Below are 27,529 nucleotides of genomic sequence, written 5' to 3' on the forward strand. Positions count from 1 at the left end.
TGTTATTCTTATGTTTTTGCTCACACAGGTTCATATAACAGATGTGTACATAGGGTATAAAGGTCATAAAGCAAAGATGGATGAGGGAATATCAGGACAGCTGAAACTACCAGATACTAAGGTACTGAGGAGGAGTTTCAAGTAAAAAGAATTAAGGCTGTACTGTCATTTTAATTCTTATAATGCAGTGTATGTTTTAGTTCAAGGGTAACAATTAAATACCTTCTCAGTTCTATATGGACTGTTCTACTTGTGTTAGAATCACGCAATGCAGAAAAGGCCTTTCGGCCCATCAAGTCTGTACCGACATATGAGGAAACACCTAACCATCTACCTAATCCCATTTACCAGCACTTGGCCCATAGCCTTGAATGTTATGATGTGTCAAGTGCTCATTCAGGTACTTTTTAAAGGATGTGAGGCAACCTGCCTCCACCACCCTCCCAGACAGCGTGTCCCAGACTGCCATCACCCTCTGGGTAAAAACACTGTTCCTCTCATCCTCCGTGAAGTTCCTGCTCTTCACCTTGAACTTGTGTCCCCTCATGATTGACTGTTCAACTAAGGGGAATAGCTGCACCTTATCCATTCTGCCCATGCCCCTCATAATCTTGTACACCTCAATCAGGTCACCCCTCAGTCTTGTCTGCTCCAATGAAAACACCTGAAGAAGGAGCGAGACTCTGAAAGCTTGTGCTGCCAAATAAACCTGTTGGACTTTAATCTGGTGTTGTGAGATTTCTTACTGTGCCAACGAAAACAACCAAAGTCTATCAAACCTCTCTTCAAAATTTAAATGTTCCATACCTGGCAGCATCCTGGTAAATCTCCTCTAGCCCCTCTCCAGTGCAATCACATCCTTCCTAGAACTGCACATAATACTCTGTGACCTCACCAAAGCTCTGTACAACTCCAACATGACTTCCCTACTTTTGTAATCTAAGCCATGGTTGATAAAGGCAAGTGTCCCTTTTTCATCACCCTACTAACATGCCCTTCCACCTTCAGAGATCTATGGACAAATACACCAAAGTCCCTTTGTTACTAAGAATGGTGCCAGAGATAAGCATCATCCATGTACTGCACAGTTTGTATTCTGCCTCCCTCTTCAGTGGAGGAGACTGTGTCCAGGTTTGTTCGACAAGTCTGGAAATCTGACTTTGAAATTCAAAAACCTGTTAGAAAATCACATTGAAGTGAAGTTTTCTGTCAGTCTGACCCTGCCTCTCAATACAAGTTTACTGCATGCAACTCATTTGACTTTTATTTGGTTTTCTCACCTCAGAATATCCTGTTTTGACACTGTGAATAATGTATAACAATATGTGAAGACATGGGGTGGATTTTCCAGCCACGCTCATAAGGCTGGAAAATCCCATCAAGATCAACGGAACTTTGCATGGTCTGGTGTCCCACCAACTACGATTCCTATGGCAGGAAAATTCTTCCCGCCTGGTTTCATGGTAAAATTGCAGTGTGTTGGTAATGTATCCGTACCCACCCCCCACCCACTCCCATATAGAAGCCAATTAGAGCCATAACTTCAAACTGCTTAGTACTCAAAATTGAAAATAATGGAGCAGAAGTACTACTTATTAATAGTTTAATGAACTTATTTGCAGCTTGATGAGTCTGAAGACAAAGGTTACAAAAAGAAGAACAGCTGCTGTTTCAGAGCAGTAGGGTGCAGGTTTAAGGTAAAAATATGCTTGAAATACATTGATAGAATGTTACAGAAATGCTTATTTTTCAAAATCCTGTTTTGAGAGCACAATATCTACACTGCTGGACGTACCGCTTGCATTGTTAAATAAAATATTTCTTACGGGCATGAGTTTCAACCTTGCAAATGTGTCCATTGAATCTCTTCCATAAAGCTGCCCCCGGGATAAAACCCTGCTTGTGCCTCTGCTGTATTTGTTTTGTTGCTATGGTTGGCTTCAATCAGGGTGAAACTTGAGTGTTTCAGGAAACAAAACAGCTGGAGAAGACTTGGCAAGGTGCCAAAAGTTGGCAGGGGCCCCTTTGCTGCTGAAATAGCCTTTATTGTTTGGATCAACATTTGATGTGAATACACCCATCAGATTTTGTGGGTATGAAATCTTTTTATTTCCTCCCAAATAATGTTCTTTGGTTCATATACATTTCAAATTTTAACAATTGCCATTTAAAAACACAAAGCGTCTGTAAAAAGTCAACAGGAATTATGCTTGTGTATATTCATATGCCTTACGTCATTGTACTTTGTGACTTCATGGTTCATATATTATTCAGTCAGATTTGCTCATTAGATTAATTACTTGTGGAAACATTTAATTAATGTAATGCACATTTTCTTGTTAGATTGATATGACCACAGGTGTTTCTGCTCTGTACCAACAGAATTTTTAAAGTTTTTTTCACAGTAACTGAAGTTATTTCTATAGTTTTTTTTAAAAAAAATCCCAATTGAATGTGGGTGAAACCAGGACTTTCTGTCTCCACTTCATGGGAGGAAAGAATCTGCTGAATTTGGATAAATACACAGGGGACTGTTCATATTCTAAGCAGAGGAGGATGCTGAGAAAGTCAAGAATATTTTATTGGGAGGGTGAATCTATTACTAACAAACGAAGCACAAACACCGAAGGACTGTGAATCCACTTCAGAATAATGTAAATGACATGATCCATATAATTGAAATCACTTTTGAAACTCTGCCCACTTGTCATTTCCAGAAAAATACATTGAGCAAATTAACATAAATCCAAGAAATTCAAGGACTTATCCTTGAGAAAATGTCATAGCCTAAACTACAAGAGAATTGCATTTTGCATACATGCTCCCTTAAATGCTCTCATCTGCACAGCAGACGATTCCTCTTAGAACGCCACTCCCAGAACCTACCTTGCTACTCACCCATTTTCACTTTGATGCTGGGTGTTTTCCCTATTTATATCTATCACAGATATCCTGTACCTGCAACTATATAACTGTTATCTTCCTGTGCCACTCATCTGCTCTGCCTGCACCAGATAGGTACAATAGATGGAAAACAGGGAGCAAATGGAGATATTACACCTGTGGGTTGGAATATGGCATTAGGCAGTGCTAGATTATGAAGGCGTATGCATCAAATTATGAAGAGCAAGAAGAGTACTAATTCTCTGCCCTATATCTCACTGCTTTAATGGGAATATCTTCCCTGTGGTCTGTACACCGATTCCTGCATACTATTAATCACAAAACACCCCCACCCACACCCCTTCAAACCCCCTCCTGTGTAGGCAAATGCAAGGCACCTTTAACATAATAAAATGTCCTGAAACATTTCAGAGCCACATATAATGAGATATTATGGAAAATGACCAAAAGCTTAGTGAATGAGGTTTTTTTTAAGGAGTGTTTTGAAGGAGGAAAGAGAGATGAAAGATTTAGAGAGGGAATTCCAGAGCTTAGGGCCATGGCAGCTGAAGAGATATTTACCAATACTAATGATTAAAATGGGTCGATCAAGAGGCTAGAATTAGAGTGTCTTGATTATGGGGCTAGTAGATTATGGGGTTGCAAAGTTAAGCAGAGGCAAGGCTTTGGTGGAATCAGAAATCAAGGTTAGCACTTTTAAAAGGGCATGGCTTCAGTGGGAGCCAAAGTAAGTCAGCAAGCACAGAGATGATGGATGAATAGGATTTGATCCAAATTAGGAGACAGGCACTTTTGGATGCCCTCAGATTTACTGAGGATAGAGGAAGGTCTCAAGGGTGGATGAAGTTTCAAAACAGATGAGCTGAGACTGAGGCAGAGTCAGTCAGGCGCCAGAAGTAAAAATAGGGGGGCAATTCTCCCAGAGCAGGCTGAGAGACTCTTGTGGATGCATTGTAGCGGGCTTCCCTCTGGATGCTACCATTTCCACACATCTCCAGCCACCGGATTTCTGGCGCTGTCAGCTCTACGCCAGAAATCAGCGTGGAGCTGAATAAATTATTACAATGAGGATTTCAATATAATTTACATTCAATTAGCGGGTCCAGGAGGTCAGTGATTGGGGCGTTGTGGGGGGAGGGTATTCGCACGGCCAGCGATATGGGGTCATGGGGCTGACCAGCAATTGGGAAGCCGGCAAGCACATGTGCCTATCTCCACTTTGACAGATCAGTGCATGCGCAGTGGCCCTCTCAGTCCTATGCTGCAGCCTCTCCAGTGGGAATAGGCTCCACCCACTGATTTCTAATGGGATTCAAACTAGTGCTCTCTATGAAGCATAGAGTGTGGGAGATTCTTTTTGAAAGTCCTGTTTTGAAAAAAAGTAGGATTTTACTTCAGTTTGTACACAAATTTAGCATTTAGATTTTTTTGGGAGAATCCCACCCAGGGAATCTTAGCAATGGCATGGATATGTGAGTTGCCCAGGGGTCAAATATGACACCAAAGGCGTTGACAGTTGCAAAATTACAGAAGTCACAGACTCCTCAATCTTTCCCCTGCTCTCACCTTTCACACATGTCTACATCCAGTTCCTGATGTTGCCAGTACAATTTATTCCATCCATTCTGTAAAACCTCCAGGATATCTCCTTAGTTAGTTCAAACCTCAGGAGCCCCTGAGTTGTGCTACCAAATGCAGGACTCTGTCCAGTAGTACAAAACACCAGTGTGCTCCCTATATATGCCAAATTTTACAATCTTCCTCTCCCCAGGAAGCTTTCCCCAAAAAAGACATGGGTCATCCTCTTCCATATTGATACAACAAAAAAAAACACCTTTTTTTCTATTCTAGGGAGGGAAATCAAAGATTCAGGAACACGAGGCTGGCAGTGTTAAACAGCACCTTAATCTTTTAATGGATGAAGTCATGAAGCTCAATCAAAAAGCAATCTCTGCCAATTTGCCACCAGATGTATCAAGAACTTTATCACAAATGGAGGCAGAAGTTAGCAAGGTTGAGTTAAGGATCACAGCCTTTCAGAAGGATTGCCAAATAAATGAAATCTGCAAAGAGCTGCAAGAGTTCTGCAAGTTATTGGAAGAAACAAAACAATGTGTCACAATTGTTGAGGCTAAATTGACTGCCTTGGATGACAGACTGACAGCATTGCCAAGGGAGATTAACAAATGCTCAGAGATTTCTAGTACTTTGAATAGACACACACAGTTCAATAACCAACAGTTTACCGATTTAGAAGACAAGGTCAGTTGACTCATTAAATTCCCTCATTTTGAAGTTTTTTATATAGGAACCATATCTGACAGCTTAAATGAACAATCGTTGACTTTGATTACACATCATTTCTTTATTTGCCTTGTACCATTTTAATTGAGTATTGTATTAGATTGTGGCAATTTGATATTGATACACTGTTTTCAAATCAGAATATGATTTGGTGCTTTGAGCCCTTCAGATTTCAGCCAACCTAGTTTTAGAATATTCCTTTTAGCTTAATTATTTTCCATCCAAAAGATGTACAGGTTAGGTGGATTGGCCATGGTAAATTGCCCCTTGGGATGGGATTTTCTGGCTGTGCCTGCCCCAAGACTGGAAAATTGCACCTGAGGTCAATGGACCTTTGTATGGTCCTGTTGGGAAAATTCCACCCTTAGTGTCCAAAGATATGTAGACTAGGTGGGTTAGCCATGGTAAATATGTAGGGTTGCAGGATTAGGGCAGAGGGAAGGTTTGTGTGGGTTGCTCTTTTGCAGACTCGAGGGCCGGATAGCATTTTTCTGCACTGTAGGGATTCTAACTGGTTTTTGTCTCCTCCTGCTCACATACCTGGATCGATATTATCCTTGCTTTTGAAAGCAAGAAGTGTCATAATTGGTTAGTCTGCCAAAAGACGTTATTTTACAGTGTGAAAGAAGGAATCCTTCCCTGACCAGTTTCCTGTTTCCTTTCAAAATGGTCAAGCCAAGAAAAATATTGCACTTTCTGTATTTCCTCTAATCATTTCCCAAGCCTCGTGCAGCAACCAAAGCTTCAGGGGCATGCTGGCTAAAAATCCTCAGAACATTCCCAAAGAGTCCATCGTCATGGTCTGTAATATACAGGGTGATAAAACAAGGGTGAAGCAGTGGAATTAGTTTTGGATTGCTCTCGCAAAGAGGTAACACTAGCATGATGGACCAGTTACCACCACCTATCATTGTAACTGGGACTGCAGAAAAAATGAAAACAGAATCTCTATATAATAATGCTTAATTAATAGTGATATTTCAATTTTTTTTATTTGACATAGTCTACTATTTCATATAACAATAATGCAACTAAGACAAAATGATTAACTGCTCTGATCCAATAAACATTTTCTCTAACAATGATTTCTGTTGATTTTATTGCTCCCTTTAAAGCTGATGCATTGTCAGTCTAGACTGCATCGAACTGAGCAGGTTATAGAAGACACTAAAGCAAAAATTATGACATTGGAAACAATGACACAGACTGGCATATTTATCTGGAAAATTCCACAAATTAAAAAAAGGTTGCAAGAAGCTATCGATGGAACAACACCTTACTTGGATTCCAGTGGTATGATGATTATGTCAATTTCGGTAGCTATATGTAACAATCCTAGATAACTCTAATAGTTTTGCTTCACTACATCTATTTTCAGTAACTTTCTCTTCAGTTGTCTTCCATTGATACCTTACCAAAATAGCCAAGTGAACCTGAACAGGCTATTTGACGATGGAATAATATCATGGCAGAGCCTTTTCCTGTCCTCAATCGATGTTTAATCGTAAATATTTGAAGCAGTGGTAAAGGACTATGAAGAGAGAGAGTGTGGAATTAAGTTTCTTTTGGATTGCTATACTGCAAACACTATGGATCAAATGACCTGCTGTGCTATAAATTTCTACAGTTCTTCTCTGTGTACTTCCAGCAGGGGTCACTGGACAACAATCAGGACCGATTATTCTCAGCCACAACACAGGACGTTTACAGCCACATCCTACTGAAATTAGTTAACTTTGTTAGCTTCAAACAAAGATCCATCCCTGATTCAATTGAAAGGTTTTCTTTCTAAAACAAATTGTTTTTTTTAGGTTTATATGTGTGGAGAGCTTCAGAAAATATAAATAAGCTCTCAAGGATCACCCTGTCTCTTCTAATTTCCAAAACAAGATGTTAACTTTCTGAAGGATAACAGTGATATTACATAAAATATTCTCCATTTATGTTGATAGTACATGTCCTGTGGTATTTCTTAATGAATCAGAGCACACTTTACTTAGATGTATAATATCATGTTTTTGTAATGTGTAAAATATTACTTTCAAGTCTACTTTTTGACTGAGTGAAATGGTCTTTTCTTTCGCATTGGAGATCAAATTCCTCGAGTTTTGATTTTACAGTGAAAAGCTCAGATCAGTGGACTAGAGGATTATTACATTTTTTTTAATGTGTTTACCAAATTTTGATCTCTTACCTTTTTTGAAAATGAATGACAGGAATACTATAGGAAAGATGCATTAGGAGCGTGAACATACTAATTGGTGTTGACTGACTTAAAAGCATGACTAAAAATAATAACAGAAAATAAGCTTAACGTGGGCAGGAAAATTCCATCAAATCAAGACTTTTGCTGTACATCAGATAAAGATAGATAAATATATACTAGGAAGACAAATGTAAAAACCCAATGTCTAATGGGTAAATGATCTCGCAAAGATTCTAAAGTATTTCATGGATCACATGGACCCAGTTTTAAAATGTTTCAGTCCTCTTTGCCAACAACTATAATATAATACAGAAGATCTAGTAGCTGGGAGAACTAACATTATTGAATAAGACAGATTTAATAATTAAACAGTACCACACAACATTCCTAAAGACAGTTCACATTATTGTATTTATATAATGTTCATCCTTCCTTATATACTTAAATTAAATAGCTTATTTACAACTTGTTTAATTGATCTGTTTTCCAAAGGCTAAAAAATGTGTTGTTGGAACCATGCTCTCTAAGCAGAACAAATTGCAATTTGCATTTGGAGTCTTGTATTTGATTTGTTGTACAATGAAACTGCAAACAAAAAATACGTTGCACCAAACAAGGGCTCACAATGTGACGCATTTATGTATACCAGAAGTTACATATATTAATACACAGGGCCCTGTTCTTTGCAAACAGAAAAAACATGTGCACACATTGCACCTGTTTCAGTTATAGCAAATAAATGACAGTCATTTGCTTGTTCATTCACAGGGCAATGCTTCTACCAGTCAGAGTCAAGCTGCCTGGTTTAAATTTCAAACAATGCTTGATCATTAACAGTCAGTCACCAGCAACTTGGCAGTTAACTGTCAGTCACCATTCTCCATGACAAAGCCTTGACAAATCAAAAGTCTGTTTGCCAACCAATCAGTACCCTCTACTCACAGTATAAATTTGTTGATTTTCCTTGAATTACATTCTTGCAAATATTCTGAGTGCAAGAGAAAAGCTTTGATTAAAAATGTATTTTTTTTCAGCAATACTGAAGAACTTGAAATTTCAGAGCAGCTACATTAACTGTTTACTTTCTTAGATCAGCAGGTTTAAATCCACAAATAGTTCTGCACCATAATAGATTTGTTATAGGTTGGTTATCCTTAATGGCTGAATTGCACTGAGTCTTAATTTACCTCCATTACGCTGGGAATGCAGACTGCAGCATTCCTAAAAGAAGTATATCAAGGATCCTGTTGGTTCCCAGCACCTAACTCAATGGTTCATCCCAGCACCTAATTATATTCAAGGCTTTGGACTAATCTTATCTTATTTTCTTTGCATCTGCCTGGAGACACAATTTTGTTTATGTTCAGCAGGGAACATATTGCAGTGCTGTTGAGAACAAGTGTCCCTGAGCAGTTGAAAGATCGGGGTTGTTTCCTTCCTGTCAAAGGAAAAGAGACAATGTGATTTATATTTAGTCAGGATTGATGTTATAAAGATTAATCTGGCAATATTTGAATGTCAATTCTTTAAAAATATGTTGCCAATATTCTGTTGTTTTTTCATGCAGTAAAAATGCAGTGGTGTTGTCTAATTCTGATAATATAACTGTGCTGAAATAGCACATTAACATGTTAATGTGCTATTTCATGGCACAATGTAATAGAGATGTGATTTGTGGGATAGAAAGGGATCACTTTGCTTTCCAAGTGCTGGTCATCAGATGTAATCATTGTTCCTCATTCACAACCAATGTGTAAACACATGGGAATGCTGTAGTTTCCTCTCAGCAACCTAGAGTTGCCCATAGTTTAGCAAACTTCTAGAATTAAACTGCGTTATTCATGACCGAGAGATCTTCCTATTGCTTCCATAAGAAACAAGCCCATCTGAATTATAGATATCTTGATCAGAAATGTTATTACCATGCATCACTACACAGTGGGAGTAACATTTTCTCTGTACAATAAATATACCAAAATTGAAATCTTATTGGAGAGTTTTGCAGTTTTTAAAAACATATTAGTGGTTATCCTATGGCATTACTTGTAGTGAATGGGAGGATCTTACAATAGAGGTGTTTTATGATGTAGGGCATAATATTCTGCTTCCATCACACCAGTGGCAGCCACTTATGGCGGGGCGTTATCTGAAGAAATGATATCGCACAGTGGAATGTCATACCAGAAAATGTGACAAACTTGAAATGCTAACTGCGAGAATATTATTAGATTAGCTGATTACAGAGGAAGTCTTCCCCTGATATTGTTACCAATTAAAATCATTGAGTTAATTGCCTTTCAGTTCTTTAAAAAAAATTGCAGCTCCTAGTTTTGTGAATTTCAAATTAAGCATCATTAACTTCTGAATGAACAACTAATTGTAGGGGAAAAAAAACTTTGAAATATGAGGTACTTGAGATTTTCCCCACATGGGCTATTTTATGCAGTAAATCCATGCCTGCTTTCTGTGAAAATCTGTTCTACTTTGACTGCTATGAATATTTAACAAGATCTATTATACCATTACAATCTTTAGATAATTGCCACTTCTTGCTCACTGCTGTCAATTTGTTCTTGAAAATCTATTTAAGGCAGAATTTATGAATTCAGGGAACAAGATTGATTATTCTGTTTGTTGCATGTGTTGGAGGAGTTGTAAATATTTCACCCAATAACCTGATCTCATAATATTGAAGTATTATGATAATAAATTTATAACCGCCGTGAGCATTGCTTTCTACTAACCCTGGCTGCAGAGATTTTTACTGTGAGGGAGGGTTGAGGTGAATGAGATGATGGAACTTGTTAAGTGTGATAATTAGATAAAATAGTGGGAACAATTATTATTTGATTCAACCTTTTACTCATATGCTAAAAATAAAGATTATCTAGATTTGAATGAAATGGTTTTAGAAAATAAATCAAGTGAATTATTAGAAAGCATCAGTGCTGACTTTGTAGACAAAGAAGGTAACCTCCAGAGTTTCTGTACTATCTAGCTCCATGCCACCATGCAAACTTAGATTCAAATGAGGACCATTTAAAATGTTGCTATGCAGCATAAATTCTAAACTTTGCAGGATTTTGTAAAAGAACAAGATTGATAATTAGGAAGCTGTTTTCTTCAACAATGGATCCTGAAATTCTCCCAGACAGATTTCAAGGAAATTTAGTTTATTTCTCAAATAGCACTGAGCCCATCAGATATAAACCTGACTTCAACTCAGGAGAAAAGAGTTCCATATTACACTTTCATATTCTATGGCAATAAACAAGTCAGAAGGCCAGACTTTAACAATATGTGTATCCCTAGACCTGCTTTTAAACAGGGGCAGCTTTATATTGCTTTGTCCAGAGTGAGAAATGTTGATTTTGTTAAGTTCTTTGATGAAAGATTATTCCAATAAATATACTGATTTCACTGCAAATGTTTTGCATGACAGCTAGCGATTATGTATTATAGTTCAGAAACTGGTCTATGTTGGTTTGGTGCTCCAAGCAAATCTCTACCCATCCTACTTCATCTAACCCTGTAAGAATGTCCTTTTATTTCTTTCACTCTCAGTACTATTTAGCCTCCCCTTAAACACATCTATGCCATTAAGGAGCAAATATCAAGAAATCTGAGAAATACAAATAATAGGTTAGGAAAAGTAACAGGCAGTATGAAAGAAGACTGATCAACATAAAACAATAAAGAATTTTGTAAGATATGAGAAATAAAAATAGGGTTTTTTTATTCATTCGTGGGACATGGGCATTGCTGGTCAGCATTTATTGCCTATCTGTAGTTTCCCTTGAGAAGGTGGTGATGAGCTGCCTTTTTGAATCACTGCAGTCCATGTGCTATAGGTTCACCCACAATGCCATTAGGGAGGGAATTCCAGGATTTAGGAACAGCGATATATTTCCAAGTCAGGATGGTGAATGGCTTGGAGGGCAACTTGCTGGTGAATTGCCACGATGCATCTTGTAGATAATACACACTGCTTTTACTGAGTGTCGGTGATGGAGAGAATGAATGTTTGTGGGTGTGGTGCCAATCAAGTGGGCTGCTTTGTCCTGGATGGTGTCAAGTTTGAATGTTGTTGGAGCTGCACCCGTCCAGGCAAATGGGAAGTATTCCACCACAGGCCTGACTTGTGCCTAATAGATGGTGGACAGGCTTTGGGGAGTTAGGAAGTGAGTTACTTGCCACAGTATTTTTAGCCTCTGACCTGCTCTCGTAGCCACTGCGTTTGTTTATGTGGTGAGTCCAGTAGAGTTTCTGGTCAATGGTAACCCCAAGGATGTTGGCAGGAATGGAACCAGAAAGTCCAAAGAGGCCATCTTGGACTACTGTGAGAATATGGAGTTGGGATATCTGATCAGCCATGATCTTATTTAATGGAAGAGCAAACTTGAAGGGCTGAATGGCCAACTGCAGCTCCTATTTCCTATGTTCTTGTATATCTGCATTTATTTACAGTATTTTCCATTACTTTTGCAGAATTTTACTTTTACAAATATGGGTATAAGATGTGCCTTCGAATATATCTGGATGGCTGTGACGAAGCTCAAGGAACACACATTTCACTTTATTACATTTTGCTCAAGGGGCAGTATGATGCTTTGACTCAGTGGCCTTTTAAACAAAACGTAAGGAACCACACAAGCTTTTTTCTGCAAACCCCATATTTTTGTACTTGCCTTTGATAGAATTATTAGCAGAGGAATTTCACTCTCCATTTATTTTAAATACTATTTTGAATAGTATTGTTTCTGAAAATGTTATGGTTTTGCAAATTTGAAGGTTCTCCATCCATTTTCCAGATGCAAAATAGGTATCCAAGCATCCAATATCGTGGACATTGCACGTTCCCATTACACACTGCCCACCATAATACCAAAGGTAGAGAAATAGGTAGCTAGTGTTCCTATCCGAAACTGGCATTTAGGTTCTTTGTGTATGCCTGGCTTTGGGAGCAAGAGGCTCTTTTAATTCTGTGAGTCAGGAAACAGCAACTTTTTCTCCTGTAGAGTTGCATTCATAAGAACATAAGAAATAGGAGCAGGAGTAGGCCATCTAGCCCTTCGAGCCTGCCCCGCCATTCAATAAGATCATGGCTGATCTGAAGTGGTTCAGTTTCACTTTCCCGCTTTCTCCCCATAACCCTTAATTACCTTGCCTACCAAAAACCTACCTACCCATGTCTTAAATATATTTAGCAAGGTAGCCTCCACCACATCAACGGGCAGAGAATTCCAGAGATTCACCACCCTTTGAGTGAAGAAGTTCCTCCTCAACTCCGTACCAAAATGCCCCCCCCTCCTTATCTTGAGGCTGTGCCCTCTAGTCCTGCTGTCCTTTCTGAGCAGGAAGAATCTCTCTACCTCTACTCTATCCCTCCCCTTCATTATCTTATACGTCTCTATAAGATCCCCCCCTCATCCTTCTAAACTCCAACGAGTACAAACCCAGTCTATTCAGCCTCTCTTCATAGTCCAACCCCCTCATCTCCGGTATCAGCCTAGTGAACCTCCTCTGCACTCCCTCCAAGGCCAAAATATCCTTGCACAAGTGCAGCGACCAAAACTGCACACAGTACTCCAGCTGCGACCTCACCAGTGCCCTGTACAGCTGCAGCAAGACCTCCCTGCTTTTATATTCAATCCCCCTCGCTATAAAGGCCAGCATCCCATTCGCCTTCCTGATCACCTGCTGCACCTGCAGACTGGGTTTTTACGACTCATGCACAAGGACCCCCAGGTCCCACTGCACCGTAGCATGCTGCAGCTTTTCTCCCTTTAAATAGTAATCCTTCCTACTATTATTCCTGCCAAAGTGGATAACTTCACACTTGCTAACATTGTACTCCATCTGCCAGGTCTTCGCCCACTCACTTAGCCTATCTAGGTCCCTCTGCAGACTTTCCACACCCTCCGCACAATTTGCTTTTCCACTTATCTTCATGTCATCAGCAAAATTCGCACTCTAGATGTAGCATTCATTAGAGTACTATGTGGCAATGAGTGCTAATTATGAGGGCTTGAAGCTTCCTGCCATTCAGAGTCATGGCAACCCTTGATAGAGCACCAAGCCCAAACCCCACATTTAGAAACACTGTCCTACAGAATGCAAAGCTAACTGCATTAGACTCCATTACAGCTACACTTATAAAAAAGGAAACAAGAACATTTGCATTTATTTGATATTTAATAGTAAGTAAACACGTGCCAACCAGAAAGGGAGGTATTAAGATGGGTGATGAAAACTTGATTTGGGGAGATTGGATTTTAAGATTTTTTTTTAAATTATGGATAGGGATGGAGGAGTTTAGAAAGAAAGTTCCAGAGAGTCAGACCAAACTACAAGGATTTGAGATGGTAGTAAATAATATTGCTGATCCATGACAAAGGATGGATTAAATTTTTCAGTAACGGATGGTGATAGCGGTTATTGTGGGAAGAACTGTGCGCCTGGGAAAAGGGAGCTGGAAGGAATCCAAAATGGCCATTTGAGGTAGCAAATCATCTATTGCAGCACAAGATCACATTGCAACAGATAATCTGACATCTACATACGCCGAGATGCCAAACAGTGGCATAATACTTGTGATGCCACATTTTCTGACATGTATTTACTTTATAACAGTAACTTTAAATGCAATCTAACAAGACTTTCAGCTCAGATTGTGTCTGTTTACTTTTTTTGTCAGGTGAAACTTGCCTTACTAAACATAAATGATCGACAGAAGTCCATTCTGAAGATCTATGTTCCAAATGAACAGGACCCAGCTTTACAGAGACCTGTCGAGAATATGAACGCACCACGCGGATTCCCCATGTTTGCAACTTCATCTGAATTCAACCAGCGCTTCTCTGAGTTTGTGATGGGTGATGAAATGTTTGTTGGTGCAGAGGTCATCCCTAGAAATTGATTAGAGAGTTCAACATTGAAAGTAGTTTGATGCTAGGTGACATAATTAGTCCTTGGCACTACATAAGTAAAATGCGACTTATTAATCATATCACTGTGCCAACCTACTCCTTTGTTACAATGGGATAATACAAATTTTAATGATTAGGATATAGTCACAGAAAATTAAGTAAGAAGACATTGGTAAAGACATTTTTCTTTAAAAAGGGTGCATTTTAGGAAGAAAAAGATAATCATAGTATTGTATTCTCAGTATTATGTGCTCCTTTTAAAAAAAGGTCTTTGTGATCGAGGAAGAGTACTCCACAAGGATACCCTGGGCCTCCTCATACTGAGCTTTGATTATTCCCTCCTGCTGTTTTCTGCTTACATTGCTAGGGATCATTTCAGTGATAACATAGCAGCAGCCTCCCCTTACTCTTACGATTCCTGCCAGCTAACATGTCATTCCTGCCAGCTTCAAGTAGAAGTTAACCTTTGCACATGTAAATAATGAGATCCTGGAGTTCAAATCTCTCATGCTTCATGCTCTGGGGGAGGGGGGAGGGGGATGGTTTTGGTGGTAGTGTGCTTGCTTCAGTTCTCGCACATTTGATCCCCACCTCAAATTAAAATCAATCCATTGTGCTGACAAGGCATTGCAATGTCAGATGTTCAATGCTTCAAATGAGATATTAAAACACAGGGCATGTTTAAGAGCATATTAAAAGACCCATGGCACTACTTCAACAAGTAAGAAGTCTCACAACACCAGGTTAAAGTCCAACAGGCTTTGCCCCGAAAGCTAGTGGCGTTTGCTACCAAATAAACCTGTTGTACTTTAACCTGGTGTTGTGAGACTTCTTACTGTGTTTACCCCAGTCCAACGCCGGCATCCCCACATCACTACTTCAACAAGACCTGACAGCCTTCCTGCTCAACATTGCTCCCTGAAGCAACATGACTAGAAAACATATTGACATTGCTGATTATGGGATCTTTCTTTGTGAACAGTATTTGCAAGCATGAGTAGTCAATGCACATCAGAGTCACTTGTGTGTCGTGCTTTGAGTACATATGAGAGATGTGATAAGGTGCCATATAATGGAAGTCTTCTTTATGACGTGCAAACATGGCACAGAAATCCTTTTGAATAATTAGACTTCATTCTCTGAATTAGTTCATGAGAATATATATTGCCAATGACTCTTAGATTTGGTGTTGTTATTGTTTTCCTGATCTAATTGAGTTACCACAAGTTGTCATCATGCTGATATCAACAGCACAATTTCAACCCTTTTGAAGAATAATTCTTAAAAACCAATATTCAAAAAGTGTTTTATAAACCATATGTTTTCCATTTGCTACAGCTAGACTGTGATACTGTATCAATAAAACCATATTAAATTGAGGATGTCACCAGCCTTGAGGATTATTTATTTATTTCTCAATTTTTTTCTTAGTCATCATTGTTTCAAAAGTGACTTATTTTAAGAATTATTTCACATTTGCTTTAATAGTTGTGTTTTAGAGTTAGTACATAGCACTTTAAAATGTGAGTGCATGCGAGTGCACATTCTGCTTTTGAGTTGTATATAAAACAGGCCAAAAGTCAATTCTTAGACAATCATAATTTGTTTCCTTATCAAAAATTCAAAAAACCAACAGCAATTACTATGTATTAAAAATGCTGTAATTACCTAGCAGATCAGGCAGCATCTGTGAAAAGAGACAGAATCATCGCTTTAAATCGAGATGACCTTATAGACTGATGCAAGGTCATCCTGATCTGAGTGATTTGCCGGAGTTTCCCGCCTGTTCACGCTGGCAGGATCTTCTGGTCCTACTGACATCATGCCCCCACCACAGGTTTTCCAATGGCATTTGGTGCAGTCAATGGAAAATCCCATTTTGCCACCACCCACCACGAGAAACACACTACAGATAATCTCCCTCATTAACTCAGTTTCTCTCTCTACGGGTGCTGAGTTTTTCCAGCACTTTTGTTTTTATTTCAGATTTGCAGCACCTGTAATATTCTGCTTTTGTGCTATATAGTTGGGAATTAATGAAATACAAGTTTAGAAATGTGGGAGATTTCCAATCTATATAAGTATACAAAAGCTGATATGGCACATATTAACCTAGGCAGCTTTTCATTAAAGGTTAGTTACTATATAAATGTAGATCTAGTGCCAAAATAATTGCCCTAATGGTAGAATCAAAACTCTTAATATTAAATCCACAATGGAATTTCCACATTAATTTCAGATCTTTCACACTCATTGTTTGTGACAGATGTGTAATTAATAAAACCATTGCTTTTGGTGGGTTTGTTTATTTCTTGACTTGGGTCATTTAAGAGCTTTCATTCCCATTGAACTCCGTGACATCAAAGTTATTCCCTTTTTGGAAGTTACACTGGAAACTAAATCATCAAAAATACAATGGCCTATGTCTATCTAGAATGTCTATCTAGAATTCGGTGTGTTGGTTTAAATGGTAAGGAATTAAGGAAAGACAGTTTCTTGCCTCTTTCTATTTAAGAGCTTGTCTGTGTAATCCTGTGAAAACTTTATTGTCACTCTGGTACATTTTCATATTCACCTTCATTTATTTGTCCACATAAGGAATGCAGTATGATCTTTTCAAAACTTCATTTTCTCACCCCAGAAATGTTCTTTGCTTTGACCTGACCCACCAGACAATCAGCACCATAAACAAGTTAATTAATCAGTTTGTGCTCATTAAGAAGTTCAATTAGGATATACTATCCATCTCAGTTAGCTGTTGGTGAGAATGACTTGCTCTGGCATTAACTGTAGCAAAATATCAGAAATGACTCAGGATATGGATAAGACTGCAATCTCAACCCTTTCCAAAAATGTATATATTTCACTAAAACAGCGATATTGCAGGTATCCGTGCCAACCTTCTTATTTATCTAGAAATAGCCAGAGCATCTCGAGCAATGGCTTCTTTTCCAACCCCTGCACAGTGAACTCCAGAGTTTCCCCATCCTCTGCCTGATCTACGTCTGGCCTTCCAGACCAGAATTCTTCCCAAAAATTTCTAAGCATCATACTGGTGAGAATAATGGAGTTATCAGCACTGGTCCCTCAGGCGCACTCCACACCGCAATCCTGTCTTTTTTTTAAATATTGGGAGCTTTGCACCAGTACTGGTGGAAGTTGGAGTCAAAGCATATCAGTAAGCCCGGCTCCTGAACGCTTGTACACCATTTTGCAAGGGTGCCTTGATTTGAGTACATTGAGAGACCCCTACCTCACTCCATGGACATTGGGACACCCCATCCCATCAGCAACATATTCCCCCATCCACTCCCCGATGCAGGTCACTGGAATCGGGGCTCTCCTAATGGGTCCTCCTGCCCAAACCTGACATGCTTCCCATCAAGATGTCTTCATGATCACCCCTGCACAAATCCCCTCCCCCCACACACAAATAGCACCCCCGTCATGGCCACCCCCTTGGCACTGCCCCTAGCACACTAGCAGTGCTCAACGAGCGCTGTCTGTTGGCTACTGCCAGGTGACCAGTGGCCACTACTGGGCACCTCCTGTATACCAGTTGGGCATTTGCCAGTGTGCCAGGTGGGCCATGCCAGGCGGCCACTGCCCAATAGCACAGCCTGGCCATGCCCCTGACCACCTGGGGGCTTCAGTAGCCTCCAAGTCACCCAACATGACCATCACACCAGATTTCCACTAGTGGAGACCAGTAGTTATTCATGTCGTTACTGGACCACGCCCTAAGACTGGTCAATTCTGTACACTGGGAATTGCAGTGAGAAGTCTCACAACACCAGGTTACTGTGTTTACCCCAGTCCAATGCCAGCATCCCCACATCACTGGAAAATGAACAGGCTATGCACATTTAAATACTACTTTAAATTTGCTAATTAGACTCGCACCCTTTCTAGGTATGATCTGGATCGCATCATGAGGAAGGGGCCAGGAGAATCGCAAACATTGAATCAGCCTACACGTGTTCCAACGACATGTAGCTCTACTTCTCAACCACCTTTCAACTCATTCAGTATTACCAGAAAGCTTGTTCAACATCCTGAATGTATATGTGTGCTCAGCTGGGGTCCCTCAACACAAGTGACATGAGGAGGTTCTGTGCTGTCGGTAACGAGCATTTCATTTCTGTTTCTTCCATCACACAGAGTGGAGTTCTCAACCCTCACATATGGAGCTAGTACCTTCACACTGCTCAAAGATTTAATGCATTCTGTCTGACAACATATTTCAGGGATACATGTTGAAATAAAAGGTAATATAAAAGGAGAGGCATTATTCTGACTCCATAAATGCTCAAGCTTCAACAGCTTCTCTCTGAGGCTCTCTACCTGATGATGGGGTCCTTGAGTAGGTCCCTGACCACTGTTGAATTTTAGAGAAAGCTGGAAATACTCAACAATTCTGGCAGCATCTGTGGAGAAAAACATCTTGTATTTATATAGTGTCTTTGACATGAAAGGAGCTTTGCAGGGAGTTACAACGCAAAATTTGACAGACTAAGAAGACATAAGGGCAGAAGGCAGAAAAGAAACAATGCACAGGACTACAGGGAGAAAGTAAGGGAGTGGCACTATGTAAATTGCCCCCATTGAGAGCCCACACAGGCACAATGGGTTGAATGGTCTTCTTCTGTGTTATGACAATATTGTGACTTTTGCGTCCACAGACCTCCAGGGGCCACAGATGGCTTCCAAAGGATCCACAGAGCTGGCAGCCACAACGTGACTGGCAAACATTGGTCCAAAAGGAGTAACTGACCAATTTCAAAAATAATTACAGCAATATGCCAATCTGAACAAGGCCTCCGAGAACACTGGATGCTGAAGGACTGAAAAGTCCTATTTCTTAATCTATGCAAGGATATAGCTAGAAAAGATTTGATTTCTGTATTCGTTCCTATTTCGCAGCAAAAAAATGCTTGGGGGTTCCCCAATGCACTTGGGAGGTCACTTAGGGGTTCTTTGATTCAAAAGGTTTGGGAAACCCTGGTTTACAGGAACCATAAATGTCAATTATCATGCATTGGCAAAAGAAGCCAAAGAAAATATAAATTTTTTTGGATCTATCTAGGTAGAAACATTCAACTGGGATTACTCCATGCAGCCACCTTTAGCCCTCCTGTACATGGGATAGAATTTCTGATAACTGAGATTCAGCAGGCACTTTGGATGTGCTCATTAATTTGTTGATGTTATTGATAATATCAAAATATAATTATAATAAAGCTAAATTTTCATTTTTATTCCAACTGTTCCTGTGGCATGTTAGGAATGTAGTTCCATTATAAACCACGCCCACTGTTTGCGATTTCACCTTTAGCAAAATCTCGCAGGAACGGAACTCCCACAAACAATGCACGTTGACTGTACTCAAGATAAAAGCAAATTACTGCAGATGCTGGAATCTGAAACATAGAAAAAATGCTGGAAAATCTCAGCTGGTCTAACAGCATCTGTGGAGAGAGAACAGAAATAACGTTTTGAGTCTGGATGACCCTTCATCAAAGTATATCCAAATTCTATACTACCCTACCACTATTTCCTCCTCTAATCTAGCATCCCATTTCTTTAACTATTCTCTTACTTTAATATGTTTATAAAATATTCTTGGGTTCCCTTTAATGTTATCAGCTAATCTTTTCTCATCTTCCTTCCTATATCCTTTTTCCATTTCCCTCTGTAATGAAACTGACTTGATGTATTTCTATATGATAATTGTTCTATTAATTGGTGATATTTTATAACTGGGCTGAATTGGAATTATTTCCTGCTACCCCCAACTTTTTCTTGAAAGGATCGATATAACTAAAAACTATTGCTGCCAGTAATTAGCAATCTGGCCAATCCAAGAAAGTGAGTGTCAAACCAGGGTGGGGGGTGGGGGGAAATTACTGGGAGCTTCCTAGTAATGAGATCACTTTAACTGGCATTGCATGTAAATACATGAATGATGTAACCAGCAGCTTGTCCGTAGAGAATTTAACAGACCGCAAACATCAACAGGATTGTGAAAACTATAAACTCATGTTTCTAATGTGTCTGGATGTGGTATGTAGTATTTCTCATGAAGTACAATCACAGCGTATTGTTGATACACCATCGTTGAAACTATTTCATTGGTGTTGTAACAGTTATTAACGTTTTTTAAACAGGGGATTTTAGAACCATCAAATGCTTAATAACAGATTAATCATGTTTTTGTACTTTAGGAAAGTCCCACGAAATGAACAGCCCTCCCTTACTTCCTGTTTCCTCTTTAATCACTCCCCTCCTAATGATTGTGGTTTCAAGGTTTGTTTCACTGACATTTTCATGGTACTGAATCAATTCAACTGCCTGATTAGAATTGGTATTCTCCAAGCAGGACAGTCACATGCTGGGGTTGGAAATGGAGATCTGTTACCAATCAGAATCTGGCTACAGAGGAGATTCAGGAAACTAATTCTTCTTATTTTTCTTTCCTCAGTTCATCTCATACTGTAAACTATTATTGGTAGAAAGAATTAATATTTGTATCTCACTGACTGAAGTAGTCTGGGTTCACTGATTTCCTTTGCCTCACATGCAAAGGAAGATTCATCCTCAAGAGATTTAATGTTATGTAATGTAATCATGAAAAAATGTGCATTTGGTTTTATTGTTAAGCACAGGATTCACAAGTACGCACCTGTCCAATGTAGCTGATTTAACCATAATCAATGCCTCAATACTGGGACTGTTGGTCTAAAAGAGGACACTGATATTAGAACTGAATTTACAAGGTTTTGCAGAGGTGTCGCTGGTGATATTTCTCCAAGGAATTAAGGGGCCCTATTTTACCATTTTGATTCTGAGTGCTGGGTGGACATAAAATTGGGAGTGTTTCAGATCCAACTTTTAGACCCGTTCTCAGGCGCCCCCATACAGACATTGCCTGCAAAAATATCAGTGATTTGGAATCACGCTGCACAAGTCTGTGGGCAGGGTTTAATGCACCCAAAACCCTGCAGCTCCAATTGGCACCTCCAACTGCGCATGCGCAGAAAAAAAAGATAGAATACTGCTCCCCTGCCATATCCCTCCTGGGCTGGATAATGCCTCCCCCTAACCCCACAGACATTGCCCACCTCCACAACATTATTGACCCTCTTATTATCCCCACCGCCCCCACCACCAAGAACAATTGCGGGCCCCTTCTCCCCTTCATCCCCACTGATCTCAGGCAGGGTAGCAGCAGACCCCTCCTTTCCCCCCCACTGATCTCAGGCGGAGTGGTAGTGGACCCCCCCTCCCCCCACTGATCTTAGGCAGAGTGGCAGCAGACTCCCATCTCCTCCCCACCCATCTCAAGCAGAGAGCCACTGAACGCTGTACACCCACCTTCTCACTAGCTGGAACACCTGAATCGGAAGAGCCGGTAAGGTTGGGCGTGCAGCCCATTAAGTGTATTCAAATGCATTTAAATGGCTGTCATGGAACGGGTGCAGATTGTGCTACTCGCCTCACGCCTGACTTTATCAAGTTTTTGTGCCTGAAAACAGGTGCAATGCGACGGTAAAATCAGGTCCAAAGTATCTGTTGTAAGTTGTCCATGTCTCTATCTCGTGCAGGAGACCAGGTAACACTGCAGCCCTGTAAATCATGAGGTTGGTGCCTTGTTAGAGGGTCTTTGTCAGCAAGCATTCTTTCATCAATGTCTGCCCTTGCTGAGAGGAGCTCCCAAGGTTGGAGAAATGATCAATCTTGTCCAATGGTTTGCTGCGGATCTTGACACTTGAGGCAGGGTTGCACATCGGAAGCAGGCTGGTAGAGAATATTTGTTTTCCAGATGTTTGGCTTAAGGCACATTCTTTCATAGCCTTCCATGAACATCTTGATGATAGTTTGGAACTTGGCCTCTGAGCATGCGCATACGCAAGTTTCATTAGCATACTGTAGCTCCATGATAGAGATTGACGGATCTTGGTTCTGGAATGGAAGCGTTGTAGGTTAAGTAGCTTTCCATTTGTCGTATGGAGTAGCTCCATTCCAGTGGTGAACTTCATGGAGATAAGGTGGAGTGTTGTAATGAGGAAGATAGAAAAGTGTTGGTGTATTGGTATTATCTTGTTTGACCCCAGTTTGCACTCATATTGGGCCTGTGGCAGATCTCCATCACAATCCAGAGCATAAGCAGAAGCCAGAACAAGGTTATTTTCTCCTTTGACAATAGGTGACCAGGAAGGCCAGGGGACCGGACAGAAAGTGTTCTTATAACTAGTTTTAAGAGAAATATAGGGTGGGGTTTCCTGCGCAATCGGCCATGCGTTTCATGGTGGTGGAGGCGGCCTGCCATTGGCCAGCAATGGGATCTTCTGGCCTCACCATTGAATGCACCCCTCACCACTGGGGAACCTATGGAAAATATCAGCCAAAGGAAATAAAGGAGAAAAAGACAGCTTCTGGTTTGGTAACAACTGGGGAAACATTTATCAGCGAATAGCAGATTGTTCTGAACTACAGCGAGCATGCTGAACTCCAACTGATTTCTAACGAATTTCTTGTGTATTTCATTGTGATGCACATTGGCATCATTGGTTAGTAGTTTGTTGAAGCAATCATCTATTGCCTCTCATCTGTTGGCATTATCCACGTGTAAAGAACTGGATGACCAGAATTCAAATGTAACAAAGACTGATTAAATGAAAGGCAATGCTGTGAATTTTACTGTCTCGTCCACCATAGGAATCAGAGTGGGTGAGGGACAGACCATGGAAAAGCCCGTTGACTTCTAGCGGGATTCTCCGGTTTCGGGATGAGTGAGGCTGAAAAATCCTACCCAATGTCTGTTGGGAGCTTTAGAAACAGGAAATCTTTGCACAGTCCTTCTTGACCTGTCTGCAACCTTTGGCACAGTCAACCAAACCACATCAGAGATAGATAGGTTCTTGCTTAATAGGGGGATCAGGGGTTATAGAGAAAAGGCAGGAGAATGGGGATGAGAAAAATATCAGCCATGATTGAATAGTGGAGCAGACTTGATAGACTGAGAGGCCTAATTCTGCTCCTATGTCTTACAGTCTTATGTCCTCCTCCAAAGCTTCCCACTGTTGTCCAGCTGGGTGGAGCTGCACTTTCCTGATTCCACTTATTTCATCTTGTCAGAGCTATTTGAAAACATTATCCAGCCTAATCGCATTTTCAAGCTCCTGGGCTGAAACCTTATAGGTTACAAGTGTATATCCAAGTAATTTATGTGAAGTGAGATTGAATGATCAAACTAGTTGAAATTGGGCAATCACTAACAACACAAGATGATTTCAAATTTGGTACCAATTTGGCAATTTCACTCAAAGATTCCACAGATGCCTGGTCTTGAAAATTGAATCTTGGGTAATGCAGAGCTTTTCTGAGACTTTCCTGAGGCAAAGCATACTATTGGGATCGGGTAAAGGGAGCTTTGCTTCAAATTTGGTTGCTTGGAAGGGTTAATGATGATGTTGGGTGCCTGAAATCAAAGTTTCATTTCCCTAAACACTAAGCTTTTCAAGCTTCAAAAAATGTCCTTCCTGCTATTTAACTAAAAAAGAGAAATTATGCAGGTGCATTAAGAGTGAGTGTTCCTTTCTCTGCTTCACAATATAAGTCAATCAGCCACTATTCTCACACACACTTCTCTTCGCTTCTGAGACTTGGATAACTTATAGCAGTCACCTCAAACCATTAGAGGAGTACCGCCAGTGATGTCTTTGCAAGATCCTCCAAATTATTAGGCAAGAAAGATATTTGCACAATAGCCTGCTTTCTCCAGCCAGCTTTTCCAGCATTGAGGCACTAATCAGTGCAAACCCACTCTACTGGGTAGGAAATGTCATTTACATGCCTGACATCAGATTCCCAAAGCAACTGCTTTACCTAGAACTTGGTCGCAGCAGGAGGCTCCCAGGACAGTGGAAATGCTTTAGGGATATCTTCAAAGTGTCATTGAAGGTGTCAAAGATACCCTGTGACTCATGGAAGACACTGACTTGTGAACAACCAAAACTGAGAATGCTCACTCAGGAAGGCACCAAACTCATGAGAGATTTTGTTGGAAGTGTGCATAGGCGAAGTTAACGCATTGGATGAATTGTACAAACCTCTGAACAACCCACGTAGCCAACCCTTCAATTACCACTTGTCCCACAATGAGAATCATGCATTGGACTTACCAGCCATCTCTGAACTCATCAAACCAGAATAAAAGCGAGTGATCCTCAATCCTAAGTGACAACCTAAAAAGAGGATAACAGAGAATATAGGAGGCATGGTTAGTAAGTTTACAGATGACACTAAGATTTGTGGCGCAGTGGACAGTGAATAAAGTTATCTCCAATTGCAACAGGATCTTGATCAATTGGGCCAGTGGGCTGATGAATGGTAGATGGAGCTTAATTTAGACAAATGCAAGGTAATGCATTTTGCTAGACTGAACCAGGGCAGGACTTACTCAGTTAATGGTAGGGCATTGGGGAAAGTTACAGAACAAAGAAATCCAAGGGTACGTGTTCATAGCTCCTTGAAAGTGGAGTCACAGGTAGACAGAGTAGTGAAGAAGGTATTCGGCATGCTTGGTTTCATTGGTCAGAACATTGAATACAAGAGTTAGAATATCTTGTTGAAGTTGTACAAGATTGGTAAGGCCACACTTGGAATACTGTGTGCAATTCTAGTTACCCTATTATAGAAAGGATATTATTAAACTAGAAAGAGTGCAGAAAAGATTTACTAGAATGCTACTGGGACTTGATGGATTGAATTATAAGGAGAGGCTGGATAGACTGGGGCTTTTTTCTCTGGCGTGCAGGAGGCTGAGGGGTGATCTTATAGAGATCTATAAAATAATAAGGGGCACAGATCAGATAGATAGTCAATATCTTTTCCCAAAGGTAGGGGAGTGTAAAACTAGAAAGCGTAGATTTAAGGTGAGAGAGGAGATATACAAAAGGGTCCAGAGGAGCAATTTTTTCACACAGAGTTTGAATATCTGGAACAAGCTACCAGAGATGGTAATAGAGGCGGGTACAATTTTGTCTTTTAAAAAGCATTTAGATAGTTACATGGGTATGATGGGTATAGAGGGATGTAGGCCAAATGCAGGCAATTGGGATTAGCTTAGGGGTTTTAAAAAAGAAAGGGCAGCATGGACAAGTTGGGCTGAAGGGCCTGTTTCCATACTGTAAACCTCTATGACTGTGACTCTAATTACTTCGCCCATCTTGATAAGTTCTTTCCCACAATCTCTGTATTACTAACTCCTTTACCCTTCAAAAGTCCCGTACTCTGACCACATTTTGGCTTTCCCCTGTATCCACTTTTTTGTTTTATTTTAAAACATTTTACTATTCATTGTCAATTTCTGTACAGTTGCACTTTAAATCCTTGAACAGTACAGCATCTCACGAATCCCTGTGTCCAATAGCCTTAGTGGATAGGTTACTGCTGAACTTGGCATGCACCCTGTCGCTGTTTCCATGGTAAGAAGTCTGAGAAGACCAGGTTTAAGTCCAACCGATTTATTTGATAGTAATTTCACAAGCTTTGGGGTTTGTCCCTTCATCATCAGGTGAAGGGACAAACCCCAAAAGCTTGTGAGTTTACTATCAAATAAATCGGTTGGTCCCACTAGGTCCCGCCGCTGGCACTGTCCAGTGGGAAGTGCCAAGGTGCCAAGCCAACATCACTGCTTCCCATTAGTCGGGAGCAGGTATTTTCCTCATCAGACAGAACTTCTCCTGGTGAGACTATAAAGGCAAGTGAGCCTAGTCGATTCAGCGCCAGGTTTGCTAAAGACATGTTAATCAACATTTAAATAAATTTAATAAATAAATTTCTCACCCATAAAATCGCAGAAATCGAACGTGATCGTTATTTCTCGTCTCTCACGCAATTTTATTGGCTCACTCCAGGGCAGGGCGAGCTAGTAAAATGCCACCCAGTGTTGTTATTTGCTTTGTAGATGTAAGCACATCTCTTGCCCAGGTAAAGTTCTGTTTGATCACAGCATTAAAGTCTTCAATCTTCAAATGAGCAGTGCGCTCTCTTTGGTTTCAAAGGTCTCATTTGTAGCCAGTAAACACAGTTATGTAGCATAATATTTCAGGCATTGTGAGATTGCTCGGGGCAGCTGGATCACCTGCACCTTTTCAATCCTGTTTTATCCACCTGGATACTGTAATGACTTCATTATGAGGAAAAAATTGGAAATGTAAGTTGTTGTAAGTGTTTACCAAAGGTAGGCACAGTTCAAGCGTTAAAGGTTGTATTGCTTGGTAATTAACAAGCAATCAATAGGAAATGTGTCCTTTTCTTCTGATGACATTAATTTGCTTCAGTTGAAGTGGAATCTGGTGAATTACCACAATATCCCTTCCAAAGTTATTATATCTTCTGAAAAATGATTGTCAACCTGAAATATTAACTCTGTTTCCATCCACAAATGCTGTGAGACCCATTTTATGGCATTTTCCCTTCTTATTTAGTAGTGAAGCAAACATTTGGTCTCCATCAGACTGCAGGAGTTTCATATGATTCTGAGTGTTCATAAAATGGCTCATTATCACGCTTAACATCATTGCTCTGTGCGAGTCCCCAGCCCAGATTTCCAAGAATATGGGGGAAATCACCACATAATGTGCCCAGCACAAATATATATTCTTCTAAGACAAAAGAACCCAACAGGAAAGGTAAATTAACCCTGGCTAACAAAAGAAATTAAAAATTGCATTAGGTCAAAGCAAGTGGCTTAACAGTAGTAAGCCTGAAGAATGGGAGAAATTTAGAATCAAGCAAATGAGGGGCACAAAACTGATAAAAGGAAAGAGAATATAAATGCAAGCTAGTGAGAAATATAGGGTGAGATTCTCTGGTCTCCGCTCAGCATTTTTCTGGTGGTGGGTGGCATATTGTTTGCTGGCAACAGGATCCTCTGGATCCATTGTTGTTGATGGGAATTCCCATGAAAGCCATCCCACTCAGTTAGAAACCTACAGACCAGAAAATTCCGCCAGCATGAATAGCCAGAGAATTTTGGTCATAAAGGTGGACAGTAAAAACTTCTATAGGAATGTGGATAGGAAAAGATTAGACAGGGCAAATGTGGATCCATTACAGATACATTCAGATTAGGAAGAATTCATAATGCAGAGTAGGGAAATGGTGAAGAAACTAAACA

The 27,529-nt window shown here is 40.2% G+C and overlaps 1 protein-coding gene and 1 long non-coding RNA gene across 2 annotated transcripts; one reads left to right on the top strand and one right to left on the bottom strand.

Annotated features, from left to right (window-relative positions):
* Positions 1-44: 44 nt before the first annotated feature.
* Positions 45-15,071, top strand: LOC145358412 (TNF receptor-associated factor 1-like). Its single transcript, XM_080212463.1, has 6 exons — positions 45-121; positions 1,623-1,697; positions 4,756-5,166; positions 6,324-6,501; positions 11,903-12,051; positions 14,112-15,071. Exons 1-6 carry the CDS (start codon positions 77-79, stop codon positions 14,331-14,333), a joined length of 1,080 nt encoding a protein of 359 aa, XP_080068589.1. The 5' UTR covers positions 45-76; the 3' UTR covers positions 14,334-15,071.
* LOC145358414 (uncharacterized) lies at positions 14,219-26,533 on the bottom strand. The gene is made up of 3 exons (XR_013889471.1): positions 26,194-26,533; positions 24,528-24,590; positions 14,219-14,322 (listed from the first exon to the last, which is right to left on the bottom strand). It is a non-coding gene; the product is annotated as an uncharacterized LOC145358414 (long non-coding RNA).
* Positions 26,534-27,529: the final 996 nt, after the last annotated feature.

This window comes from Carcharhinus amblyrhynchos, chromosome 25, assembly GCF_965287045.1.
Source record: "Carcharhinus amblyrhynchos chromosome 25, sCarAmb.v2.hapA, whole genome shotgun sequence".
Taxonomy (NCBI): Eukaryota; Metazoa; Chordata; class Chondrichthyes; order Carcharhiniformes; family Carcharhinidae; genus Carcharhinus; species Carcharhinus amblyrhynchos.

Coding starts and splice junctions, on each gene's coding strand:
- LOC145358412 (XM_080212463.1), top strand. CDS start 77: ATGGATGAGGGAATATCAGGACAGCTGAAACTACCAGATACTAAG. Junction 5,167..6,323: donor TTACCGATTTAGAAGACAAG/GTCAGTTGACTC, acceptor CTCCCTTTAAAG/CTGATGCATTGTCAGTCTAG. Junction 6,502..11,902: donor ACCTTACTTGGATTCCAGTG/GTATGATGATTA, acceptor TTACTTTTGCAG/AATTTTACTTTTACAAATAT.